Source organism: Abrus precatorius, unplaced genomic scaffold (assembly GCF_003935025.1).
Source record: "Abrus precatorius isolate BTA unplaced genomic scaffold, Abrus_2018 Scaffold6, whole genome shotgun sequence".
Classification (NCBI taxonomy): domain Eukaryota; kingdom Viridiplantae; phylum Streptophyta; class Magnoliopsida; order Fabales; family Fabaceae; genus Abrus; species Abrus precatorius.
In genome coordinates, this window is record NW_020874406.1 from 22,533,788 (window position 1) to 22,549,663 (window position 15,876).

At 30.1% G+C, this 15,876-nt stretch overlaps 2 protein-coding genes and 1 non-coding gene across 3 annotated transcripts; 1 reads left to right on the forward strand and 2 right to left on the reverse strand.

Annotated features, from left to right (window-relative positions):
- Positions 1 to 110: 110 nt before the first annotated feature.
- On the reverse strand, positions 111 to 11,288 carry LOC113870403 (mitotic checkpoint protein BUB3.3-like). The gene is made up of 15 exons (XM_027506995.1): positions 11,161 to 11,288; positions 10,966 to 11,096; positions 7,778 to 7,860; positions 6,669 to 6,920; positions 6,238 to 6,307; positions 5,925 to 6,005; positions 5,768 to 5,849; positions 5,558 to 5,658; positions 4,843 to 4,907; positions 4,794 to 4,797; positions 1,579 to 1,708; positions 1,189 to 1,311; positions 1,049 to 1,105; positions 459 to 537; positions 111 to 264 (listed from the first exon to the last, which is right to left on the reverse strand). The coding sequence occupies exons 1-15, from the start codon at positions 11,269 to 11,271 to the stop codon at positions 176 to 178; spliced, it is 1,458 nt and encodes a 485-aa protein (XP_027362796.1). The 5' UTR covers positions 11,272 to 11,288; the 3' UTR covers positions 111 to 175.
- Positions 11,289 to 11,401: 113 nt separating this feature from the next.
- TRNAW-CCA lies at positions 11,402 to 11,473 on the forward strand. The gene has a single exon. It is a non-coding gene; the product is annotated as a tRNA-Trp (tRNA).
- A 730-nt stretch (positions 11,474 to 12,203) lies between these two features.
- Positions 12,204 to 14,713, reverse strand: LOC113869981 (cell division topological specificity factor homolog, chloroplastic). Its single transcript, XM_027506564.1, has 2 exons — positions 14,501 to 14,713; positions 12,204 to 13,119 (listed from the first exon to the last, which is right to left on the reverse strand). Exons 1-2 carry the CDS (start codon positions 14,600 to 14,602, stop codon positions 12,523 to 12,525), a joined length of 699 nt encoding a protein of 232 aa, XP_027362365.1. The 5' UTR covers positions 14,603 to 14,713; the 3' UTR covers positions 12,204 to 12,522.
- Positions 14,714 to 15,876: the final 1,163 nt, after the last annotated feature.

A 15,876-nucleotide genomic window follows, 5' to 3' on the forward strand; every position in this document is an offset into this window, starting at 1 on the left:
GTTCTGGTATTGATTCAACACAACCAAATATAGGTCAAGGACTCCCAAATAAAACCATCCAATTTCAAGCACATCCAATAAAAATGATACAAACATTGGCTGATTTGGTACAAACACATAAAGGTGGGGTATCAGTTCTAACTTCTGCTTTCCATCATTCAATTGACAAAGTCTATCACTTGGGGCCAATGTCCTTAAGGGCACAAATCTGCTCCTCACCCATGGAAGACATAACAGTGACAACCAGATCTTTACCTTGATCTGCTTGACACAAACCGAAATCAGTAGATGGAGCAAATTACAAGATTAACAAGATTACCAATACCATGCTGGTCTCATTACTGAGCTTAACTAGCCATAAGTTAACAAAATCATTAGACAAACGATGCCAACATCAAATATTCATAATCTACAACAATTCCACGTTATGCAAAGAGGGTATCAAACAATCAATCAACTAACCTGCGAAAGCAGATTTTCATCGGTTGGAAGCCTCAGGTCATCCTTAGTACCACCAGTCTCAGTCAGCAGACTCACCTAATATTCAATAGAAAATATCCTTAGTTCACCTTTAATTATGACAAGAATCATACTACCTTACTTGTAAGGAACAGCATAACAGCCATTGTTAACCAAGTGTCAAACTATATTAACAATACCATATCAGGGGAGAATGTGAGAAACGACACCACACAGTTTAAGGCTTAAGATTAAATATGGATCATGTATTCTTACTAACTGCAAACTCATTAAATATTTATCTGGCTGCTTCAATCATTTGGTACGTGTCTGATTCCTTTGTTAAAGTTTTTTTTTTTTTTTTTTTCAAAATTTCTATAAAAGAACTGGAAAAAGACCATAAAATAAATTAAACCCCACATGCATCTAAAGAAAAGAATGTAAATAACCATTTATCCTAACAAAATAGCATTACTTTATATCACATCTAATCACTTTTGAGTATCAATATTAGGTGTGCCTTAAACTCCACTCTAGGAAAATAAAGAAAAAGAATGAGTGAAGGAAGAAAATTTAATTGAAATCTTACAAATCCATCCTCTGAGATATCTATGAGCTGGTAGTCAGTGCGATTGACATGAGGAACCTGTTGTAACCACAAAACATACATAAAATAAACATATGTGACCTAATTGATAAAGCAAAACCCAATCCAAAACACACTCATACATCACAGTTATGGGAAGATGGGACAATATCTTCAAGCTTTTTGCCAGTGAAGATGTCAATACCAACAAAGTGACACTTTGCATGTCCATGCTTGCCAGTTTTGGAAGTTGAAACCTCCACAACCTGTCCGACAAACACAAACCCAAAAATCAAAAAGAAAACTTTGACTTGGATATTCAAAAACAAATTCCCCCCAAAATATGGGAGAGCCATTGAGAGGGAACGGTTTGATTAATCACATGAAATTCATATTCATCAAAAAGAAAAAAAGGGGTTTGATTAATAATATCAATCGTTACAATTTGATTATAAAAAAGAAATCTTTGAATAAAATTTAGTGCAATCACGATCAAAAGTCCAAAATTTTTAGAAGGAATAAGAAAAAGAAACCTTGCATGGCCTGTTCTTGATGACAATGTAACCGTTTTTGCGGATGGTTCCAGCTTGCTGGGGAAATGTCTTTGATGCCCCGGCATCAGCCTTTGACTCGAAGTGGTGTTCCTCGTCCGACATCGTTATGCTTCAGCACACACATCATGATGTTTGTTATACTTTTTGTTTTCTCTTATAGACACACAGCAGAGTAGAACATTTATAATCTATGCATAGATAAATACTAAAGCATAAAATTATAACTAGTTTTAATCTCCAAAAATTACACGTCTTCGAATAATTATTACTACATCATTTAGTAGTTATATATTTTTTAAACACTATCCATTATTTTTCATAAAAATGTGTATGGCCTCATAAAAAAGAATTATCTCACTTGATATATCCTATATGTGTGAGAGAAACTTAAGCATAACGTGCTATTTTAAAATAATTATGTAATTATTAAATAATTTTAAATTTTAAAATTATTTATGTATAATTATATTATCAAAATTTGTTCATCTCATTAACTACGTTGCTTATATACTAACAACATATCAAATAAAAAATTATTTTAACTAAGAACGAGACATGTGAATCTAGATCATTTAATTTAACAAGAAATTATTAAAATTAAAATATAAAATTATTAGAATTTTAAAATAATTATGTGATTATTAAATAACCTTTAATCTAAATTGTCCATATATAATCAATATTTATTTTTGTTATCTCGTGTATTAAAAAGCTCTTTCACTATTAAAATAAAAATAATCATAATGCTTGGATGAAAAAAAAGGCAACATATTTCAATAATAAAATAATTGTAATCGAATACCAATCAAATTTTTATAACTAAAAAACAACTATTCTAGCATAAAAGTAATAAAATTAGGGGTTTAAATTGAATTAAAAGAAATAAATTTTACATAGACTTGGATATGCACGGGAATAAATACAGTTATCTATTTTTTTTTCTTTTCTTTTCTTTTCTTTTTTTGTATTTTTAGGCTTCTAAGCCTCATTAAATATATTAAAAAGGTAAATACAAATAATATATATTTATAAATCAAAAGAAATTTATTATTTTATGGATTTGAATGAGTTTTTTTAAACTCAAAAAAGTGTAAAAATTACAATATATATATATATATATATATATACACACACACATAAGACATTCTTAAAAATTATAAAAGTGTACGCATACTTAATTTAAGTAAAATATATGAAATATAAATTAAAAGATTAAAGTTAAAATTAATAAAATGATATTTATGAATAATTTAAATAAAAAAGACAAGTAGCGTGTGTGTTTTTTTTAAGATAAGAAATTCAATAAGACTCAAAAGTTTTTTTTTTCAAAAAACATATAGAACTAATCATTTTTATTTATACACTTATAATTTTCAATAATTTTTAACATATAATTAAAGTATTTATTTTTATTTATAATCATGTTTAAACAAATATATCTTTAGCCATGGGAAAAATAAAATCACCATCCGAAAAACAGTTGATTCACATGCGATATAAATAACAAAGAGAATATTTTTAAAAAATTAAAATATTTTGTAAATTTAAAGTTTTTTTTATAGAATAAATTTAACGCTTTTAATCCGTAGTGATAACATAATAAAACAAAAACGATAAATGACATAATTTTAGTCAGTCATGTCATTGTTAAACATTAAAAGTATCCAATTAAAAAAATTGAAAAACAAGAATTAGAATATCATAAAATATATGAATAAAAAACATTTAAATCTTAGCGTTTTTATCCACCGTAAGCTTAGTTTGACTTTGAAGTATAAAATGCTATTGATTAAATTTAGTGTTTTTTTTAAGAACATTTGATAATTTCTTTTACTTTTTAATAATTTTAAGTTTTAAAAATATTCATAATAACTTTTTTTTAAATGAATTTTTTAATTATACTTTTTTTAGTAAAAGATTTATATAAAAGCAGTGATAATCGAAATTTATTATGAAAATAAAAAAAATATATTTATAAAAATATTTCTAGGAATCTTTTACAAATACTAAATACATTTATAATATACACGTCTCCTCTATTTGATTTGAAATTCATGTTTTTCTTTATTTTATTTATTTATTTTTAAAAAAGCGGTCAATCAATCAGTGCAGTGTTGAATTTGCGTTCTTAGAACGCTACAACAACACACCACCACGTGGACAAGCACTTTAGCGTTCGTTACTTTACTTTTTCTTCATTGCCAAATTAATCACAGTTCCCAGATTCTATCAACTAAAATAGAAATTTATCTATTTGTCAAAAAACATAAAAGATTCTCTTGATAATTAGTTACTTTACGTTTATAAAGTATGGATCAAACCATTTTCTGTACTCATTTATGTTAAAGTCAAATAATATTTTTAAATTATTAAATATGACGCAGTTGTGTGTGTGTGTGTATATATATATATATATATATATATATAATTTTAATCATATATTTGTATTAAAACATTTAAAAAATGTGAAAATTGATTTTATAATTTTAAACTTAAAAATAAATCCGAAAATCTAAAATCTACCAGAAATTTCGGGACACATGCTCAATCTCTAACGCTTTTCTTGTCATTTGTATCTAACGTTTGAGTATGTATTTTGTTCAACGTTTTAAAATGTACAAATGATTCTTCCATAATTAGTCTGTTACTAATTAGTAACAAATGAGTTTAAAAATTTGTATATTTTAATATTTTAATTATTCACATTTAATTTTAATGTACTTGTTCACCTTCAAAAAAAATAATACAGTTATTAGTATAATAATTTTTACATTAATCAATTAAAAATTACTATAAATGACCTTTAAAGTTATGTATCACATAAATCAACGATTTTAAATGATATGTAAATATACAGTGAGATAATATAAAAAGAATACTTACATTAGTAGTATATTTCAATTGAATTTTAAAAATAAAGATACATTGTTTATAGACCATATATCTTCAACCCGATGCAATTATGTTCAAGTTGATATAATCACTACAGTTAAAAATTAAATTTCACTAAATTAAAATTTTAAGATTTTTAAATTAAAAAAATTAGAAAAAATGGTGTCCCATCCAAGATACAGAAAGCCATTAAACTAAACCCAAATACAAAATCTAAAAAACATAACTAACGATGAGACATGCTGAAGTAGAACCCCAGAAATCTTCGTTACAAGAATAAATAGCTAAGATTAACCATTTACCTTCCTTGGCAAATGGCAAGGATAGCATAAATGCTTTAACTTTTCCCACCAGCAGAAGTTGATCCGATATCAAAGCTGTCCACTTTATGGATGAATACACGAGGTGGTTCCTCTCTATCAATAACAAATACGAAATAATCAAATGAATAAAATAAAGCCTCAAAAGCACACTTCCATGCTTAGCTTCAGCTAGCAAGGCATAGTTTTGTCTCTTGCCAAACTGTTTTAATTAAGTCATTTAAGATGCAACATTCCTTTAAAGCTAGCAAGGCCTTTGTTGGTTCAAGTGTAGTGATACGACGGGTTCTCATAACGTTAATGGAAATTAAAATGTACAAAGACCAAGGTTTATATTTGAAATTTAATAAAATCTACATACTATAAATAACCATGGCCAAAGAAACTTCATGATTCATAAAAACATAAATGATGAGATATGATTAGTAAATGATTCCAACAATCAGGAGCATAAAATGAGCAAATGATTCAGGTGTTGCAATTACCATAAATTTTAATAAAATATTAAATTTAGCAGCTCAGACTTTCAAGTCCTTAATCATACATTGGCTGATGATACTAAAGATATGATCAAGGGGTATTTATACACTAAAAAACTTAAAAGAAATAATATGAAACACCTTTATGATTTAGAGGCAAGAATATAAAAATGCAATGCCAATGGTAAAAATTGGAAACAGAATATCAGGTTCTACAATTAATATAGAAGAAATGAACTAAAGACGAATATGAAAAGAATTACTCACATTTCATTTGCTTCTTGGTAAGTATAGCTTGATGCTACAGCCAGAAACTGTCCTACGTGGTTGTAAGATAAGGATGCAACACTATTTGGGTACTTGGGCAACTGAAATCGAGAAAAGATGGTATAGTAAAGCAAGAAAATTAATGAACTGGTCACAATTCACAAACATCGTAAGGATTAGACACAATTACGAAACTAATTAGGCAAATACCTCAACTAGTCTTTTCCTACTTCCGGCATCCCATATGGTAACATAGCCTTCATTGTCACCAGTGACAAAAGCACCAGATACACTAAACAGAAATCATATTAAGTTTAAAGTTTTATAATTAGTTATGGTAATCTATAAATAAAAATGCAGGACCTACAGTGGACTGAATGCGATGTCATTCACTGATACCAAATAATGGCGCCCATCTTTTGATTTTGGATGACATCTGAATACATATCTGTCAGGATTTAATATAACAAAAGCAAATAGTTAGAACCTGGGCTGTCATTAACAACAATCTGATAATTCAAACGATTTCCAACATAAAACATTAGCATCTAAATCAAACAATAAATAGTTAGATAGGTTAGGGCATCTGTTAGGCTGATATCTAATTCTAGAGGAAAGGCAAATGTAATGTTATCAGAATTTTAAAAAATCCATATATGAAATGATCATCTAAAACTGACCCAATGTCATTACTGGATGAAAAGGAAATCCGCAATGCTACTCTTCCATCTACAGACCCAACTGCAAATCCTGCAAGGACATCAATCTTAAAATTTTCCTAAACTCTGATTTCAGACAGATTGCCTATAAACAAATGCTTCAGTAATTTTAAATTTGAAATATTTATGTTATCCGGAAAACCAAGCAACAAATAATGTGAGACTTGTAACGGTTCTCAGAGTGGATCAGAAAGAAGAGCACCAGTATCATTAGCAAAGCGTTTAGGAGGCACATCAAGTGCAATTTTAGTGAAAGTTGCTTAAAGTGGGACCTAAAGGATAAAGATGTACTCCTTCTCTAGTTGCAAGGATAAAAATGCTCTAACTAACCAATCTGTCAAAGCAACACATCCTTCAGTTGACAAAATAAACAAAGACAATGTGGCTCATACCTTCTGCATAAGGAACTGAACTGACGCATCTTAATTGCGTGCCATTGCATGCCTCCTTTAACTGAACTGGTTTGTCAAAGTTACGTAAATCATAAACATGCACTGAAGCTCCAATGGCTACAGTAAGATTAAATCCACAGACACACATGGAATCCACCTCCGCATCTAGATTTCTCAAGCACGAAGAAGCCTTCTTCATATGGATATCCCACAACAATAGCTTCTTGTCAAATCCAGATGTGATCAACTGACCTGCTATAACCAAGGCCAAGCATAAATATCAACATATTTATTTCTAAGAATATGATGAAACTTAGAATTAAACATCACCAGAATTAAGGATATGTAATTTAAATTACAAATGAAAAAATCTAGCATTAGTACAATACAATTAGATTACATTTGAGCAATGGCGGACAGTTGAAGCGCTTTTCAAGAAAAAAAAAAATCTAATGCTTCTAAACTGCAGTTTTACTTTTTATTTTATTTCTCACCATCATAACAGCATCTTGGATTCCCCATAGAAAAATTATTTATTTAAACGGTTAAATAACTTCTCAAGGCTTGAGAGAAATGGTCAAAGGCTTATGCTTAAAAATTTGTTGCAGAACTAGAGAGGTGACCATTTAATTTTTGCAGCTTTGAACATAATAGGAATATTAGCAAAATACTCTTTATAATACACTTCTAACTATTGACTAAAATTTGTTAAAAACTACAAAAGTATGAGATAAAAACATTAAATTAGGAATGAGAAAGAATGAAATTCACGTAATTTTTGTAATTTTTCATAAATTTTAGCCAATAATTAAGACTTTGTTAAAAAAAGTGTTTAGACAATATGTTGTTAGCATTCCTCAATACACCAAGGGATTGTATCAGAGCATAACTAGTAAGATCTAACATGTATTAAGTTACCCATCCTTGGATTCTTCAACACATAAACATGTAGAGAAACATTTATCTCGTGTGGATAAGCGAGCGTGGTAGGAAGGAAGAGCAAAGGATTGCAAATCAATGTTGATATTCCCTTCAATATCAACCCATTAATTGAAAAATGATTAGAAGTAACAATTATTAACAGAAATAGATAGGTATTAGTAGCTTACACGTTTCATTGGAATATCCAATACATGTTGCTATATCATCATGGCTACCCACTGTATCAATAAGTCCTAAATGCAAGTCATACCTATAAAGTTTAGTTTAAGAGTCAAAAGTCCACTTGAAAGTTGAAAATTAATGTGAAATACACATCATCATATCATATGGCATATGCAAAACAAAGGATATCACAGCCTGTTTTCAGAGGCCACCACAGCAATAACACGAATATCATGAATGCTAGCAAACTACAAGATGATATATGGATCATATGCTTATCAATTAAGTCAGATAATTTAAACTGTTGATGTTCACAATACCCGATTTCCCATTTTCTGTCGCCATTCACACTTGCCCCCAATAGTTTTCAAATCCATCTACTACAAGACAATCGCCTTTTTTAACAAATACAACTATTACGTTTGCAGTTGGAACTGGGATAGGTTACTTCATGATCTTATCTCTTGGTTCCATTACCATTTTTGTCATAAGGTGCTTCAGACTTTTGCTCAATTTATCTACTCTATCGTCCAGCATGCAAAAAGGTGAAGTTAAAAAAGCTGTTTACATTGTTTTGCAATTTTATTTTCATCAAGGTGTATGCATATAAATTTAGTAGATACTTACATTCTCTATCTGCTGCCTCTGAGCTCTTTCAACCTCTTTAGTTCTTTGCCATATTCATAGTTTTGTAGTCTTATAAGAGTATAAAATTTTTGACTTGTTTGCTCTACAAATTTGGTTCCACATCTTCTACTTGATGTATATTTGGTTGCTCACTTTAACTTCCTTAGCACTTGGTTATACACTTGAATTCTCCTTATGCACAAATGCTCCCTTTCCACTTCTGGTTCCTCTTCATTTTGTTACACCTCTCCTAATTGATGTACATTTAACTCTCCACTTCATCTTCCTCAGCATATGGCTGTAAGCCTGAATTCTTCTGAGAAGTTGTGAGTGAGGAGAATAGTTAAAAGGAAGTGGCAACAAAAGAGGCAACGAAGGTAACACATGTAGTTTCACATCGGGGGCAGATAAGGCAACATTGGTCGGAAAGGAATAAACTCGTGAAATGTTGCACCAAATCTCTTTGAACTAATTTCTACTGTTCTCTCTCTTCGTTTTTTTGGGTACAAGAAAAACTAAGAAAAGGTTAAGGACAAACAAACAGAACACTAGAACTATCTGCTGAAAGTATAACAGAGAGATTCGGAGGAAGCACTTCTAAGAGAACCAAAACTTGTTGAGCACCCTTTTTGGCAAGAATATCAGCACAATGATTCCTTTCTCTAAAAGTATAACACAAGGACGCAATCCACTTCCTTCTCTCTCTTTGTTTAGATTGTAACATTAACTAATTCAATAAATAAAGAGCTATAACTCAATTTGTCTACAAAATTATGACAGTTACAAAGTCAACTCACATCATTCCATACAAGATTTACTTAAACATAACATAGTTTTGACTGATTTTTCATCGTTACAACTAATCTTGAACTCGATCATATAGATGTCTTTGAGCATTCCCCTACATATTTAATAAAATTTACATTCATTAATAATAAAAAAGAGAAAAAAATTATTATAAAATGAAAGAAAGTATAAACTAAAATTTGTTGATAAATTGATCATAGTTTTGGTATATTGTTTTTTGCAAATATTTTTGTCCAATGCCTAACAAGAGGGGAAGCAGATATAGATATATTAATTTTTTTTTTACAAATGTTTGCTGTAAAGCAATTTCCAAGCTTACATAACTCTTGGCGTAACCGATGATGAAAATCTTGTGTCTATCTTTTATAAGGGAATGGATAGAAATATTTGCAAGAAAAAAAGTATCAAAAATATATTTAATCTATCAACAAAAGTTTGAATACTTTCTTTTATTTTCAAATAGATATTTTCAATTTTTTTTTATTATTACTAAATACATTCATTATTAACTGTATAGAAGAATGTTGAAAGAAATCTATTCGATTCAGTTCAACATTTACATAAGGAAATGGGAAACTAATTGAAAATCGATAATGTTCAAGTAAATCTTATTGCATAAATGAAGTATAATTTTATAGAGTCTATAATTTTGTACGGAAATTAAGTGATTATCCATGTGCAGAGCATTTTCATGAGTTTAGTTCATTTTTAACTAACATCGCCTTATCTATCGCTTGATGCAAAAATTCATGTGTCTCCTTTGTTGCTTCTTCTACCATTGCCTACTTCTAACCATTTCTTCAACTCACAACTTTTCAAGAGAATCGAAGCAATCAAATGTACATTAATTAAGAAATGGGCAACAAAATATAAAGGAACCATAAGTAGAACGATTAGCTTCAGCCAAATGCTAAAAAAGATGAAGTAACACAACTAAGTGTTCATTAATTAAGAGAGGTACAACAATAAAGGAAAACCAAAAATGAAAAGAAAGCATCTATATATAACTCCTCAAGAGAATCCAGGTGTACCGGTGAATGCCGAGGAAGATAAAGTGGAGCAACCAATATACAATAATTAGGCAAAATAAGTACAAACTTATAAGACTACAAAACTTTGAACACGGCAAGAAGTTGAAAGAATTCGGAGGTAGAAGATAAAGAATCCACTAAATTTATATGAATATACTTAATTGGGATTTAAGTACCCAAAGCTATTCACGTTGTTTATACGATCTTAGAAAAACCTTTAAGATAAAATTAAAATTAAAATGTGTAAATTGTTAGATCAATATTGATGAAACAGAAAACAAATGATACCTCCCAAGTTATATAAATATCAAATTTTGGATAGTATACCTGTGAATGTTTAAAATTATGAGAAATTTAATACACAAGATTATAAAGATCTTGCATTATTTAAAAAGTTGTTAAATATTTATTCCAGTTTGGTTCATTTTTATCCCGTTCATATTGATACAATTCTTACAGTTTTTTTTATCAATTTAAGCATACCATAATCATGTGTGAGGTTAAAGTCCAATAAATAAATTGAAGTACTGTTAGTTTCATCCATAAGTGAGTTTGAAGTGAAATTGACGAGAGCTCCGAGTGATTTCTTAATTTTTTTAAGAACGTAGCTGCTTTGAAAATTCAGACTCCATCATTGGCTAGATTTTTTTGTCTATAATGAAATGAGAGTTGCACAGTTACACTTGGTCAAAAGATTAAAATAAACAAGTAAAAGGAAAAAAGAAAACCTTCGGATTCGTCCATCAGAAGCGGCAGTGAAAGCAACGGCGTCGTCCTGGAAGCAACAATCGAGAAGGGGAGCTTGCGAAGGAGCTTCGAGTCTGAGGAGGGAAGCGTCAACGTCGTAAAGTCGAAGACTCTGTTTGGCAATAAAATTCAGTAAATGCGAAAAAGAAAGAAAGAAAAAAGAAAAAAAGACTCACAGAATCCCACGAAGAAATGAGGAGGTTGTTAGAGTGAGGAGCGAATCGTGTTCTAGAAATGGCGTCCCCAATTCCCTTCTCCAACTCCAATTCCAACCAATTCCCCTTCATCTTCAATCAAATCTGTTGTTGCCTACTGCCTATGGAGGAACTCAAATTTGAACCCAGTGAAGTAGATGCTCCCGCGCACAACTGCTTATAGCTTACAATTAAATAAATGTTAAAAGTTGTACCATCCAGTGGATCCGTGGCGCAATGGTAGCGCGTCTGACTCCAGATCAGAAGGTTGCGTGTTCGATTCACGTCGGGTTCAATCCCCGGATATTAATTTTTTAAATTGTATTGCAGTTTTAAAAATGGAAAAATTTTGATGCTAGAAGGTAGTTTTGAAAATTGAAGGAAGCAATTTGCAGGATATATAACTAACAATGAACAAGAGCTTTTAGTTTTTGTTTTTTTTTTGTCAATGGTGAAATTAACGTGTTGAATTGGAAACATTATTTTTTTTGTTTCTTAAGTACTGTATTTGTTCAACATGTATTTTTGTTTTTTTTTTCCTCCTTTTCGGCCAATGCTAAGGAACCAGATTCTGTATATTTTAATGTTAGAATTAATGAATGATTAATTCAACGTAAGTTTAAAAATTAATCGCTTAATTTTTACCACTCAAGAATTTTTGAAAATCGAGCAATTATCTCCTAAGTTAAGATCTGGTTACCTTTTGGAATTTGCATTGAAACAAAATCATAATCCATTATAAAAGGGAAGTAATTACATCAGAGCAAAATAAGTTATAAGACGCACGTCCAAATTGTTGGGAAGTACAGATTTTTTTTTTAAAAAAAAACAACATACACACACAGATATATATATATATATATATATATATATATATATATATATATATATGCTTCAAGGGACATGTCTTAACTGACCACAAACCATGTTACATGTCTAAATCAAAGTTACATGCAACTAGGTAAGGAGAAGGGATGATTTTGGTTTAACTTGTCTGGTACAGCTTAAAGTACTAAACTATATCAGCTCTTTTGTGGGCTAATGAAACCCAACCACCGACTCCATTAATAACAATGATTCTTACACTCGAACAGCAAAAGCATATCATAAATGCCAAGAAGTAAGAACAGACACCATACCGTTTTTAGTCATGCGATGCAACAAACCAAACTAACAAAGGTAGTACAAAAACAAAATTTCTCATCAAAATCTAGTGTCACCCTAATGTAAGCTTCAATTTTCAAATATTTACAGCACTCCGAATTGACTTCACTGGCAAGAGTTTCAAACATTAACTTTTGACAAAGAAATCAAGATTCAAGAACTTTCAATTCAAAATCAAAACTATTCATCAGGAACATAGAAATCAAATCTAACATCAACAGAACCAGAACTCTCTCCAGTGTCCTTATACTCAACATTTGTTATTGTCCCTATTTCATCCATATCTTGATATTCTGGCTTAACCCGCCGAACAGGCACTGTGACAGAGTAAATAGTTCCAAGATCTGTATCAGCAGAGACACTCAACTGAACTTTATCCTGTGATTCTATTTCCACAAAATCTGATAGAGCACGCACAACATTGCTAACAATTTTTCGCTTTGCCTCATCACTTACTGCACACCGATCAGAGAACAAAATCATCTTCAAGCGTTGCTTGGCAATCCTAGCATTGGAGTTTTTTCTGGATGTCGCTGATGGGAATATTATCTTCCAAGCCAAATTTAAACGCTCAAATAAGTTCATGTTAACAGCATCAAGGAGAAAATTCTCAGCTTCTCGGCTAACTTTATTTGATGAAAAATTAGGACCTCCAAGGACCCCAGTAACTGGCTTGCAATACCCACGCATATTGCATCGTACAATCATCAGGCAGGGACATTTCCGGGTGAATTCGGACATGCTAGATGCTCCAGTCAATAAACGATGGAAATCTACCTATTAGAGAGAAAATTTGAGAAATTAACAAGAAGGCATTTTCAGTGCTTTCAAAATCTTGTCAAAATCTGTATAATATATGGGCATGAGCACAAATCAAGACTGCAACACTCACAAAGCTAAGCCACAAGCATCTGAATAAAAACATCCATCAATAAAATAAATCAAAAGAATATTTTATTGAAACTTTCCCCATTCTACTGAAAAATTAGAAAGCAGAAGTGGCAGTACCAAACCGCCTTTAAGCATACTGAAATCCCAACTAAATGGCAAAGAACTAAAAATATATTCTACTCTATAATGGGATGTTTGAAAGAGCTTATGAGAAGTTTATGACCCTCATAATCTCTTTTTAACTTATTTCAAAAAGTTGTTTAGTATAACTTATATAAATAAATTGTTTTTATAGCTTATTCCTCACGATCAAATTTATGTTATAAACTCTCATGTGATAATATCTTAATGAATACATGCTTAATCAAGTTGTTCACCTAAACACACCCAATGTATATAAGGCAAGTAACTTATCAACTATATATCACACATATTTCCAGTCAAATGAAAAAATAGTCATTCCCTCTTGTTATGCTTTGATCTGGAGAGCCATGAAATGGAATTACAATTCATGAATGCAGGTTATCATATCAAATTAACCTAATAAGATCTATTATTATATTCAACTAATCCTAAAGAGAGGCGGAAAACATATAACTCAACAATTCCCATGGACTTCCATCATCTGGAAAAGCACCAATATAGTCTTTCGATCTAGGACCATAGATATCCTTCACAAGAATCAATCCAATACAAGTCAAGACATCCATACACAAACATCAAATCACAGACCTTGTTTAACGAAAATCAAACATGTACCTAAAGTCCTAAACCAACCACTCATTATTTGAAAAAAAAAAAAAAAAACCTGTAGTATACCACGATATACGCCCAAACACTATAAAGCAGAGTTTCACTTTCTACTAGACAGGCTAGACCCTGCATTATATCATGCCAATTTCCCAATGACACTAAACGCGTACACTAAAATAAGATTTCTCTACTCAAATAAAACAGTCATATTTGTATCTTCAAGGCCATTATCGTATCGTACAATTGCAACACTTTTCCCCCTTGTTTCCATTCTGACTGCTTCATAGTTGACACTATACTCACTAATACACTTTAGAAACGGTAAGAAATATCACAACTTTGAATGAAAACCCTAATCGAACTCCAGCACCCTCAAATGTTGCAGTTTGCATGTAATTACGAGTTGAATTCAGCATAAGCGGATTTTGAATGAGAATATATGCATCCTCTGAGACAGTATTAAAAGCAACGGGGAGAAAAGAAGGGGGAAAGAGAGAGATAGAGAAAACAAAACCTTTGGGGAAGGGAAAGAAGAGGTTCGAAGTAGAGGCGACTGAGAGTGAGAGCGATAGAGGGGAAGAGTCGCTGAGACCCTAAGATCGCCGGAAATCGCCATCGTTGACAGCTTCGGACTGTGCTCCGAACTTGAGTTCAGTGTTCACAGTCGCAATCTCCTATTTGCTCGCAGTTATCACGCTTTCACTACGTCGTCGTTTCCTCCTTCCTTCTCATCTTCTTCATTCTTTCACCTTAAATAATTTTTTAATCTTTTCAAATATATTATTTTTTACAATTATTTACCTCTTAAATTTTTTTATTTTTAGTCTCTCAAATTTATAAAATATTATTTTTATTTTTTTGTGAGATTAAATTTTTTAAGATATAATAAATGTTTTTGATACACACAATAAAAAGAACATTTAGATTAAATTATGTTAGAAAATACTATTTTCAAAGTTCTAAGTTTTTTTCAAATGTCATTTTTCAAAAAATAAAATAAAATAAAACATGCATTAACTGGTGTTTTAAAATATTATTTAATGTATTAGATTAGGTAGTTTTTTATAAAAAAAAATATTATACATAAATTTTTATCATAGATTTTAAAATTAAGATTCATTTATAATTGAGTACCAAACATGCAGATGAGTCAGATTATAAAGATATATATCATCTAGACTAAAAAAAAATCATTTATAACTGAGATGTTAAAAGGATATTGCAATCTTCCTTGATGGTGGGGGAGGTGAGAGCATGACAACGTGAAGGTGTATTTTTGTGGATAATATTTCTTATGAGAGCACAGTGGAAAGAGAACGCACTAGAAAAGATACAAACAAGAGAGATCCTAATTTAAATGGCAATAATTTAATATTCGATACAATCTTAATGAAAATATTAATGTTTGTGAATAAAGATTTTTTATTCAACACCATAATGAATACCAAATTAATAATCCACTAATTCAATTAGCTTTCCCTATATCATAAAAGAAGCTATTTATTTATATATTTTTTAATTACAACTCATATTGTTTTTGTTGAATGAAAATTAAAATGTAAACAGTGAATTTCTCATAGATTACACGAGAATTATTAAATTATTTTAAATATATATGTATATGATATATATATATATATATATACACACAATTTTTTAATTTAAGAAGTAATACAATGAAAAAAATTATTATTAATGATTTTTTATTATATTAAACAGGATTAAAATAAAAAATTAATTTTAAAAGTTTTGAAATTTTTATAATTTAAATTAGAGTTCAATATTTAAAATATTATATTTAATTAAAATCCAATTTTATTTCAACTGAAGATTCTAACTTCTAATATTAGCATGGCTTTTTTTTTAAATTTTGTTTTTCAAACAACACTC

What these genes read in the sequence shown, in the direction of transcription:
- LOC113870403 (XM_027506995.1), bottom strand. Translation starts at nt 11,271, where the DNA reads ATGAAGGGGAATTGGTTGGAATTGGAGTTGGAGAAGGGAATTGGGGAC. An exon ending in TCATTTCTTCGTGGGATTCT is followed by an intron (nt 11,097 to 11,160) that starts GTGAGTCTTTTT and finishes ATTGCCAAACAG; the next exon opens with AGTCTTCGACTTTACGACGT. An exon ending in ATATCTCAGAGGATGGATTT is followed by an intron (nt 538 to 1,048) that starts GTAAGATTTCAA and finishes ATTGAATATTAG; the next exon opens with GTGAGTCTGCTGACTGAGAC.
- LOC113869981 (XM_027506564.1), bottom strand. Translation starts at nt 14,602, where the DNA reads ATGGCGATTTCCGGCGATCTTAGGGTCTCAGCGACTCTTCCCCTCTAT. An exon ending in CTTCTTTCCCTTCCCCAAAG is followed by an intron (nt 13,120 to 14,500) that starts GTTTTGTTTTCT and finishes TCTCTCTAATAG; the next exon opens with GTAGATTTCCATCGTTTATT.